Source organism: Mirounga leonina, unplaced genomic scaffold, assembly GCF_011800145.1.
Source record: "Mirounga leonina isolate KUSES-001 unplaced genomic scaffold, KU_Mleo_1.0 Mir_115, whole genome shotgun sequence".
Lineage (NCBI taxonomy): Eukaryota > Metazoa > Chordata > Mammalia > Carnivora > Phocidae > Mirounga > Mirounga leonina.
The window spans coordinates 438,293-450,651 of record NW_023270268.1 but is presented as its reverse complement, the minus strand read 5'-3'; the positions used below and the strand labels follow the sequence as shown (position 1 = coordinate 450,651).

Below are 12,359 nucleotides of genomic sequence, written 5' to 3'. Positions count from 1 at the left end.
TTTATTTATTTATTTATTTATTTATTTATTTATTTATTTATTTATTTATTTATTTAACAGAGAGAGTGAGAGAGTGTGCACACACAAGCAGACAGAGCAGCAGGGAGAGGGAGAAGCAGGCTCCCCGCTGAGCAGGGAACCTGATGCGGGGCAAAATCCCAGGACCGTGGTATCATGACCTGAGCCAAAGGCAGTTGCTCAACTGACTGAGCCACCCAGGCACTCCGAAAAGGCCGTATCTTCAAATAAAGTCACACTGGGGGTTAGGGCTTAAACATAGGAATTTGTTGGCGGTACATAGTTCATTGCATAATACCTTTCTGAAGTGGTCGCCAAATTACAATTTTAATTGTGTATCAGATATGTCTGTTTAATATAGAGACTGTCCTTTGAATACAGTGTTCAGTGCCGCTGTATAAGCCTTTTAAGAAAGTATCTTCAGCTTAAAATGAGTTTAAAATTTTACATTTAGGCCTAGAAATACCTAAGGAGCAACTAAGATGTAAATCATTTTTTATTTCACAGGCACACACTGTAGCATCATAGTCTGAACTGAGTATGAGTAGCCCAAAGTGAAACTTTAAAGCAGATAGTAGTGGTAATCTGTTTCATTGTTATGAAGGGAAGAAGCTGTAACATGTTGGTGTGTGATGTCATTCTTAATCATTTCTAGATTTCAGATTTCCAGGAAAACATTCTCTCCTAAAGCTTCAGAATCCTGAAACTTGTGAAATATTTAAGAGGGAAAAAAATGTAGGGGTAAGTCTTCCATATAAAACAAATAATCCTATAAAGCACATATTTTGGTTGTATTTCCCTATCATTTTTTAAGCACTTCTGGCCATTTACAGATTTTGAATGACAGTTGATGGTAAGAAGGAGAAAAGGAGTAGTGATTCAGAAGATATTCACAAATAATATAAGAGGTTGAAAGCAGAAGGCTGGGTGGGTAGGGTGGAGGGGGATATCCAAAACAGAAAATATAGGATGAAAAGTTCCCTGTGATATAAGAGAAAGCTAGTGATAGCAGTTTATAGGAAAAGTTTGTTGTGAATACTTTGATTCTGTCACTTCTCTTTCTGTTAATCAGAAAAGCTATGGAAAGTTTGGGTTCTAAATAAATGCATCTGAAATATGATGCATGTTATAATAGAATAACTTTTTATAAAAGCAGAGGGGGCAGGTGTATGAGAAAGTGGAGGGAATGTATAAACTTTTACACTTGATCTTAGCCAAAAGGCCAAGAAGCGATGGAATGTATAAACTTTTAAAAACATGTAAAGTAAAGCAGTAGTAACTTTGGAATATTTTACACTGAAGGAAATTGCAAAAATTTAGACAAATCATTTTAAATTGTTTTTTTTGTTTCATTATTTTTGGAAATACAAATTGGTTGGAGGTTTTTTTTTTTATCAAGTCAACAAACTATTTGTCTTGATACTGTTTGGGGTATATAATATTTCTGGTTCCTTCAAATACTTTCTCACTTGATTATGGTGTTTTACAATTAACATAGAAAGAGAATTTATCTAATTTTCTAGGTGTTCCAGAAGCCCCTAGGGTTGATGCTGCCCCATAGATATTGCAAATTTCATTTTAATACATTACGTGGCTGTGAGCGATCACAATGCAAGTTTGCTCATGCGCCTGAGCAAGGGGATGAAAAGGTAAAATATGTAAAGTCTTTGAAGTAGAGATTGTTTTAATGATCATCTCAGTCATATGTTTTAATTCAGATTTTCTTTGACTCCTAATAGCATAGATGAGCTTTGCCTGGTTTTGTGCTTTATATAAATGAAATCATACAGTCTGTATTCTTTAGTTTCTGGCTACTTTTTGCTCAATATTTTTGAGATTCATCTATATTTTTTACTTAATTATAAACATTCCTTTCTCATTGCTGTATAATATTGAATATTCCATTGTGTATGTCAAAATTTAGTGATACATACTACTTTTGATTTATTTGAGTGTTTTCTAAATTTGGTAATTACAATAGTGATGCTATCAGTGTTCTTCTGCATGTCTTTTGGTGAATATATGTACACTTTCTGATGGGTTATACTTAAAGCTGGAATTGCTGGGTCATAGAATCTGCATATGTTCAATTTTAGTCAACACTGCCAAACCTGAAGTGGTCTGCCAAATTACACTCTCACCAGCAATGTCTGAGAGTTCTGGTTGCTTCACAGCCTTACCAGCTCTTGGTATTTATCGGCCTTTTAACTTTAGCCATTCTGGTGGGTGGGGAGTGATGCCTTCCCTGATGATGACTGATGAAGCTGAGCATCTTTCAAAGTCATTGGACATTTGGATACCCTCTTTTGGGAAATACCTAAATATTTTGCCTATATTCTATGGGATTGTCTTTTTCTTACCTATCTTAAGAATTCTTTATATATTCTAAGTTCTTTGTTGGATATGTGTATAGCAGGTAACTTTTACTAGTGTACAGGTTACCCTTTCACCCTCTTAAAAATGTCTTTTGGTAAACAGAATTTCTTAATTTTTATGTAGTCCAATTTTGTCAATTTTTTATGTTAACTTTTTGCATCCTGTTGAAGAAATCTTTGCCAAGATCTTATTTTTTTTCTTTAAAAGGTCTGTTTTTTAATCTTTGCATTTAGAACACTAAGTCACCTGGTATTGATTTTTGTTTATGATGTGAGAAAAAGGTCAAGATAAATATTTTTTCCCATGTGGATCTGTAAGTGACCCAAAACCCTTTACTAAAAAAAGACCATTCTTTCCCCCACTGTACTGCAGGGTCACCATGTCATATAAATCAGCTGATTAAATATGAGTGGGTCTATTTGTAGGCTTTCTGTTCTAATCCATTGGTAAATGTATTTATCCTTGCACCAGTAAATGGTTATTTTTTAAATGACCTTAGGTTTTTAAAATTTCAAATATTCAAGGATTTCCTCCCTTCCCCAATTGCTTGCTAATCTTGTCTATTTCCTTGACTATTTCTTTGTCAGCGCATCTCTAAAATAAGGTTTCTGTAGTGAATTCAATATGCATTTCAAATCTGTGAGTTAACCTAACTTCAACTTTTTATGCCATTGCTTTAAGTTCACTTAAAAAAATAGAATAAGCAGAAAGATAGGATGGAAATTTGTGTCTTTTTTACGAAATATAAAAAGGTAATGTTATGTTTTTCATTATTTGTAGGTTTGTATGGATGTGTTTAAGAAATATATAAGTATCAACGAACTGTGTTTGCTACAACGTGCAGGTATGAGACAATGGAATGATTACTATAAATTCATGAATGTGAGTGTTTCAAACTATTGTGTCTTATAGTTTGAAAGTAAATTCAATAGTTTTAGGTATGAAAACTGAATACTAACTTAGAGTGGCTCTGATGGTCTTAGAAAGGTTTAAAAATAAGTGTGGCATTTTGGTTACTAAAAAAATTAGAATCCACCTAACAGTATAATTCTCTTACATACTAATATTTGCATGATGTACAAATTTTATGTATAAGTGTAAGATAGAAAAAATAATATTGTTAATTGGCTTAAAATCTTTCTGAAGGGATATTTCAGAAACTGGATCTTCCCTACTTCTTTATCTTCCATTTTAATACTTATCCCTTTGAGGCCAATGCACCATCCATACTGAGTTATGTGCAGTTCCCTAACCAGGCCAGCCTCTGTTATAATATCAGAGCCACTGTTCCTGTTCTCTATCTGTCTCTATCTCTATCTAGCCTTTCTTCCATACCCCTACCCTATAGCAGAGACCTATTCATATCTCAAGTCTTAGTCATAGGAAATAGCAGATTGTTGATTGTTACTTCTGATCACAGAGGTGCAAAGAGATGGGCAGCTATTACTGTCGAACTTTTCTCCATTGTTTTAAGCCCTCTTCTTCCTGCTAAAGTGACTTCCAGAGGATTTAAAGGGCTAACACCCCCCCCCTTTTTTTTTACCCTCTCTTTCATTTTTCTCTTTTTCCCCTTTTGGGAGCCAGATCTTAGAGACTAGGATATTCAAAAACATCTGCATGCATATATGGGGAAAACTAAAAAGTGACTGTATGGGAAAGGCTCACAAAAGACCTGAGAAGACACTTTAGGCTGGTCCTCCCCACAGAACATACTGCAATCAAAAAACAAAACAGTAACAAAAACAATAACAAAAAACAGCAAACCCTGGGGAAGGGAGAGAATCTGAGCTCTGTAATAACCACATTATTAGAGTCAAATGCCCACTTTTTGACAAAAAGTCACAAGGTATACAAAGAAATAGGAAAAAGAATAGCCCACTCAAAGGAAAAAATAAATCAATAGAAACTATCCCTGTAAAAGATCTAATGGCAGATAGTTGAGACAGTGACCTCAAAACAACTGTCTTAAAGGTGCTTAATGTACTAACAAAGATATAGAGAAGGTAAAGAAAATGATGGATGAACAAAATGTAAGTATCAATAAAGACAGAAAGCCTAAAAAAACTCAAAAAAATCTGGAGCTGAAAAAGTACAATAACTGAAGTGATAAATTCACTATGAGGAATCAAAGGCAGATTTAAGCAGGCAAAAAATCAGCAAACTTGAAGATAGGACAATAGAAATGATCAAGTCTAAAGAACAAAGACAAAAGATTGAAGAAAAGTGAACACAGCCTAGGGGACCTGTAGGACTCTGTTAAATGGATCAATATACACATTGTGGGAGTTCCAGAAGAAGAGAAAGAGAAAGGGGCAGAAAGAGTATGTGAATGAATAATGGCTGAAAACTTCCCAAATTTGATGAAAATCATGAATTTAAAGGTCCAAAAATTTCAGCAAACTTCAAGTAAGATGAACTCAAAGAGACTACACCAAGACACGTTATAATCGAAGTTTCAAAAAACAAAGAAAGAATCTTGAATGCAGCAAGAGAGAAGCAAACCATCACATCCAGGGGTTCTTCAATAACATTATAAACAAATTTCTCATTAGAAACTGGAGGCCAGAAGGCAGAGGGCCAATATATGCAACATGCTTAAAGAAAATTTCTGTCAACCAGGAACCCTATATTCAGCAAAACTGCCCTTCAAAAATGAGAGGGAAATTAAGACATTTTCAGATAAACAAAAGCTAAGAGGGTTCATTTTCCCTGGACCTGCCCTGCCTGAAATGATCAAGGGAGTCCTGCATGGTGAAATGAAAAAACGCAAGACAGTAACTCAAGGTTATGTGGAAAAATAAGGATCTCAATAAAGGTAAATGCATGGGCAGTTGTAAAAGCTAGTATTATTGTAACAATAGTGTGTAACTGCTATTTTGTTTTCTACATGATTAAGGAGACTAATACATTTAAAGAAAACCATTATTATTAGTGTAAAAACTAGTAGTATTGCAAATTTGGTAACTCCAAATACTCTTTTCTATATAATTTAAGAGACTTATGCATTTAAAAAAAAACAATATTTTGGGACACACAGTATATAAAAAGTAATTTTGTGACATCAACAACTGAAAAGGGTAGGGATGGAGTGTAAAAATAGCAGAGTTTTTGTATGTTACTGAAGTTAAGTTGGTATAAGTTCATATGAGAATGTTATGACTTTAGGATATTAAATGTAATCCCCATGGTAATCACAAAATAGCTATAGAATATATACAAAAAGAAATGAAAAAGGAATTTAAATGTTTAATAAAAAAGATCAACTAAATACAAAAAGACAACGGTAATGCAGGAAATAAGGAACAAAAAATCTACATGTATGCAAATAGAAAACAAATAGCAAAATGACAGAAGTAAGTCCTTCCTTATCAGTAGTTACTTTTAAAGTAAATGAGTTAAACTTTCCAATTAAAGGACAGATTAGCAGAGTAAATAAAAACACATGGTCCAACTATATGCTGTTTACAGGATATTCACCTTAGATCCAAAGACACAAATAGATTGAAAGTAAAAGAATGGGAAAAGATGTTCTATACAAATACTAACCAAAAGAGAGCAGGGGAGTGGCTATACTACTATCAGACAAAATAGACTTTAGATCAAAAGAGGTTAAAAGAGACAAAGGACATTATATAGTAATAAAAGTTTCAATATAGTAAGAAGATATAATAGTTATAAACATTTACACATCTAATGACAGACCACCAAAATACATAAAGCAAAAACTGACAATTGAAGAGAGAAGTAGTTTTCCAGTAATAGTTGGAGACTTCAGTATCCAATTCTCAATAATGTATAGAACAACGAGATAAAAGAAATATAGAGTACTTTGTATGGTGACTAACATAACATAATAAAAAAAGTCCCAGAAAATAAAATAAAAAAGAAATAGAGTACTTCACACAATATACCAACTAAATCTAACAGACATATACACAATATTCTACCCAATAACAGTAGCATACATACTCTTTTCATGAACACATGCGACATTTTCCAGGATAGACAATGCGTTAGGCCACAAATTAAGTCTCAACAGGTTTTAAAAGATAGATATTGCAGAAGCACCTAGGTGGCTCAGTTGCTTAAGCCTCCAACTGTTGATTTCAGCTCAGGTTTTGATTCAGAGTTGTGAGTTCAAGCCCTGAATTGGGCTCCATGCTGGACATGGAGCCTACTTTAAAAAAAAAAAAGATATTGCACAAAGTATCTTCTCTGACCACAACAGGATAAAATTAGACATCAATAACAGAAAGAAAACTGGAAAATTCACAAAACTGTGTAAGTTGAATGGGTGAATCAAAGAAGAAATCACAAGAGAAATTAGAAAGAAACAGACAAATGAAAATGAAACACAACATATCAAAACTTATGGGATTCAGTGAACGTGGTGCTAAGAGGAAAGTTTGTAGGTCTAAAGGCTTATATTAAAAAACAAGAAAGATCTCAAATCAACAACTTAACTTTACAACTTTAGAGAAAGAAAAACAAACTAAACCCAAAGCTAGCAGAAGGAAGGAAATGATAAAAATCAGAGCAGAGATAAATGGAATAGAGAATGAGAAAATCAGTGAAACTAAAAGCTGGTTCTTAAAAAAGACCAACGAGACGAACAAACCTTTAGCTAGATGGACTAAGAAAAAAAGGAGTATTCAAATTACTAAAATAAAAAATGAAAGTCAGACATTAATACAGTTCTACAGGGGGAGACGAACCATGAGAGACTATGGACTCTGAGAAAGAAACTGAGGGTTTTAGAGGGGAGGGGGGTGGGGGGATGGGTTAGCCCAGTGATGGGTATTAAGGAGGGCACGTACTGCATGGAGGACTGGTTGTTATATGAAAGCAATGAATCATGGATCACTACATCAAAAACTAATGATGTATTGTATGGTGACTAACATAATAAAATTAAATTAAATTAAAAAAAGAGAATACTATGAATACAATGAATAATTGTACACAAAAGTAAATGAAATGGACAAATTCCTGAAAACATAAAACCTGCCAAGACTAAATGATGAATAGAAAATCTGAATAGAACTATAACTAGTAAGGAGAATAAGTTGGTAATTAAAAGTCTCCTGACAAAAGCCTTGCGCCCAATGGCTTCATTGTGAATTCTGCCAAACATTTAAAAAAGAATACCAGTTATTCTCTATCTTTCCCAAAAAGTTGAAGAGGAGGGAACACTTGATTACTCATTCTATGAGGCTGAGTTAGTCATTACTTTGATATCAAAGCCAGGCAAAGACACTATGAGAAAAGAAAACTACAGATCAGTATCCCTTATGAATATTGATACAGAAATCCTCAACAAAATACTAGCAAACCAAAGTCAGCAGCACACTGAGAGGATTATACATCATAACTAAGTGAGATATATTCTTGGACTTGCAAGGATAGTTCAACATATAAAAATCAGTCGGATTAATGCACCACATTAACAGAATGAAAGAGAAAAACCATGGGATCATCTCAATTGATGTAGAAAAAGCATGTGATAAAATTCAACATTCTTTCATGATAAGAACACTCAAAAAAACTAGGAATAAGAGGAAACTAAAAGCCATACAAGTTTCTCCCACTATCTGAAAGTAGAGTGCTCCTATGAAAACTTCCATAAGCCAAAACGGCATAAAGTGGAGAAACAGTTACCATTTTGCAAAAGTGAAAATCCTCTTCAGATTTCTTTAAGTAAGTGAAAATAGGTACAGTTCTACCTCAGAGATATTGTGAGTTCTGGTCCAGACCATTGCAGTAAAATATAGCACAAGAGCGAGTCAAGTGAATTTTTTGTTTCCTAGTGCATATACAAGTTCTATTTATCATTCATCATCAGGGAGATACAAATCAAAACTATGATGAGATACCACCTCACACCTGTCAGAATGGCTAAAATTAACAACACAAGAAACAACATGTGTTGGTGAGGATGCAGAGAAAGGGGAACCCTCTTGAACTGTTGGTGGGAATGCAAACTGGTGCAGCCACTCTGGAGAACAGTCTGGATGTTCCTCAAAAGGTTAGAAATAGAACTACCCTATAACCCAGCAATTGCAGTACTAGGTATTTACCCAAAGGATACAAAAATATAGATTTGAAGGGGTACATGAACCTCGATGTTTATAGCAGCATTATCAACAATAGCCAAACTATGGAGAGAGCCCAAATGTCCATTGGCTGATGAATGGATAAAGAAGATGTGGTATATATAGGGGTGTGTGTGTGTGTGTGTACACAATGGAATATTATTCAGCCATCAAAAGGAATGAAATCTTGCCATTTTCAATGAGAAGAGGTGAACATATGGGAATTTAAGAAAGGGAACAGGTGAACATATGGGGAGGGGGAAAAGAAAAAAAGGAGAGAGGGAAACAAGTGACTCTTAATGATAGAAAGCAAACAGGAGGGAGGTGGGAGGGTGATGCGCTAGATGGGTGATGGGTGTTAAAGAGGGTACTTGTGATGAGCACTGGGTGTTGTATGTAAGTGATGAATCACTGAATTCTACTCCAGAAACCAATATTGCACTGTATATTAACTAACAAAATTTAAATTAAAAAGTTATATTTATTTACACTATACTGTAGTCTGTTAAGTGTAATAATAAAAGAATATATATATACTTTCATTAAACTTAATTGCTAAAAATTCTAGCCATCATCCAAGCCCTCAGCAAGTCCCAATCACTGATTACAGATCACTACAACAGATGTAATAATGAAAAAGTTTGAAATATTTCAAGAATTACCAAAATGTGACACAGAGACATGAAGTGAACAAATCTGTTGGAAAAAAAATGGTGCCACTAGGCTTATTTGATGTAGGGTTCCCACAAACCTTTAATTTGTAAAAAATAAAGTATCTGCAAAGTGCAATAAAATGAAGTGCAATAAAACAAGGTAGGCCTGTACTAAGGTCTTTCATAAAAGTGAAGTGGCATAAAGCAAACTTCCAAAGAGTGAGGAAAACCTGTATATGAAAGACCTACTGTAGACCTCATACTTCATGGTGAAAGACTGAAGACTCTTCCCCTTAAGATCAGGAACAAAGGCAAGGATACCCATTTTCATCACTTCTGTTCAACAGAGAACTAACTGGAAGTTCTAGCCAGAGTGATTAGGTAAGGCAAGGAAATAAAATACATCCATTTTGGAAAAGAAGAAGTAAAACTATCTCTGTTTGCACATTATCAACAATAGCCAAATTATGGAAAGATCCCAAATATCCATTGACTGATGAATGGATAAAGAGGATGTGGGTGTATGTGTGGGTGTGTGTGTGTGCGCGCGCATATACATATATATAATGGAATATTATGCAGCCATAAAAAGAATGAAATCTTGCCCTTTGCAATAACATGGATGGAGCTAGAGTGTATATGCTAAGCGAAATAAGTCAGAGAAAGACAAATACCATATGATTTCATTCATACGTGGAATTAAGAAAACAGATGAACATGGGGGGGGAGAAAAAGAGGGAAGCAAACCATAAGAGACTCAACTATAGAGAACAAACTGAGGGTTGATGAGGATGGGGGATGGGCTCATGAGTGATGGGTATTAAGGAGGGCACTTGTTGGGATGAGCACTGGCTGTTCTATGTAAGTGATGAATCGCTAAATTCTATACCTGAAACCAATTTTACCATATACATTAACCAAATAGAATTTAAATAAAAACTTCAAATAAACAAAAATTATCTGTTTGGAAATCATATGATCTTATATGTAGAAACCCTAAAGATTCCACCAAAAAACCCCATTAGAACTAAAATATGAATTCAGCAAACTAGTGGTATACAGAGTCAACATGCAAAAATCACTTGCATTTCTATACACTCAGAGTGAACAATCCGAAAAAGAAATAACAAAAACATTTCAATTTACAATAGCATCAAAAATAATAAAATATTTAGGAATTAACTTAGCCAAGGAAGTGAAAGGCATGTATAATGAAATCTACAAAGCATTGCTGAAAGAAATTAAAGAAGACAAAGTAGTAGAAACACATCCCATGTTCATGGATTGGAAGACTTAATATTGTTAAAATGTCCATACTACCCAAAGCGATCTGCTGAAGATTCAGTGCAATCCCTATCAAAATCCCAATGACATTTTTTTGCAGAAATAGAAAAACCTATCCTAAAATTCATATGGTATTGCAAGGAATCCCAAAACAATTTTGAAAAGCAATCTTGAAAAAGAACAACCTGGAGGAATCATTCCTGACTTGAAAACTTCCTACAAAGCTAGTAATAAAAAACTGCAGTACTGGCATACAGACAGACATACAAACCAATGGAATAGAATAGAGAGCCAGACAAAAACCCTTATATATATGATCAAATTATTTTAGACAGTAGTGCAAAGACCATCCAATGAGGAAAGGATAGTTTCTTCAACAAATGGTGCTGGGAATACTGGATATCCACATGCTAAAGAATAAAACTAAACCCTTACCTAACACTACATACAAAAATTAATTCAAAATGGATCAAAGACCTTAATGTAAGACCTACAACAATAAAAGCCTTAGAAGAAGTCATGAGAACAAAAGATTCACAACACTGGTTTGGCAGTAATTTCTCAGATGTGACAATAAAAACACAGACAACAAAAGAAAAAGACAAATTGGACTTCATGAAAATTTAAAAATGTCCATTAAAAGACAGTATCAAAAGAATAAAATTTCAGCCCACAGAATGGGAGAAAATATTTGCAAATCATATATCTAATAATGGATTAATATCCAAAATATATAGAGAACTCCTAAAACTCAACAGCAAAAATCCAACCTGATTCAAAAATAGGCAAAGTATTTGAGTAGGCTTTTTTTTTTTTTTTGCATGATGTACAAATGGCCAACAAGCACATAAAAAAAGATCCTCAACGTCAGTAATCATTAGGGAAAGGCACACAAAACTACAATGTGATACCACCTCACACCCATTAGGATGGTTACTATCCAAAAAAACCAAAAAATCCATTAGGATATGGAGAAATTGGAACCTTTGTGCACTGTTGGTGGGAATGTAAAATGTTACATTGTGGAAAAGAGTATGGCAGTTCTTCAAAAAGTTAAAAATAGAGTTACTATATGATCTAGGTGTATACACAAAAGAATTGACAGCAGGGTCTTGAAAGGATATGGGTACACCCATGTTCATAGCAGGATTATTTATAATAGCTAAAATCTGAAGAAACCCAAGTGTTCAGTGACATGAATGGATTAGGAAAATTTGGTATATACATACAGTAGAATATTATTCAGCCTAAAAAAGAAAGGAAACTCTAACATATGTTACAACATGGATGACCTTGAGGTCATTATGGTAAGTGAAGTCAGTCACAAAAAAACAATTACTGTTCTATATACTTACGTGAGGTACTTAGAGTAGTCAAAATAATAGAGACAGAAAGTAGAATGGTGGTTACTGGGAGCTGGGAGGAGAGGGGGAAGGGAGAATTATTGTTTAATGGGTATAGAGTTTCAGTTTTATAAGATGAAAAGAATTATGGAGATGGATGCACATTATGAATATATTTAATACCACTGAACTGTACACCTAAAAATAATGAAGATGATAAATTTTATATTATGTGTATTTTAACACAATGAAAAATTTGCGGGGAAAAAAGCAATGTAGCAGTTCATATCAAAAACTGAAAGTAGTCAAACCTTTTTCTCCCAACAGTTTAACCAAAGGAGATCATTTTAAAAGGAGAAGCTATATTAATATTTTAAATTTTAAAAGTACTTCATGACAAAAGAAGGAGGGCTTCATGTCAATTAGTGTGGACTACTTAAACACTAACAAATTTTTTCCAACTATGCTTTCTTTTTTTAAACATATGCAGTTCCAGTTTTATTAATAAGTTATAGTAGCAGACACTGAATTTCCCATGTTACCTGCTAAGATGGCAACTGTGTAGATACTACAAAGTGAATAGCAGGAAGAAT

The 12,359-nt window shown here is 34.0% G+C and overlaps 1 protein-coding gene across 1 annotated transcript in view; it reads left to right on the top strand.

The window, feature by feature from the left end:
• Nucleotides 1-12,359, top strand: part of TOPAZ1 (testis and ovary specific PAZ domain containing 1) — a 110,934-nt gene that overhangs the window by 40,743 nt on the left and 57,832 nt on the right. The window contains 3 exon segments of the mRNA XM_034991111.1: nt 674-759; nt 1,542-1,667; nt 3,175-3,238. Coding sequence (XP_034847002.1) covers nt 674-759; nt 1,542-1,667; nt 3,175-3,238 — 276 coding nt within the window.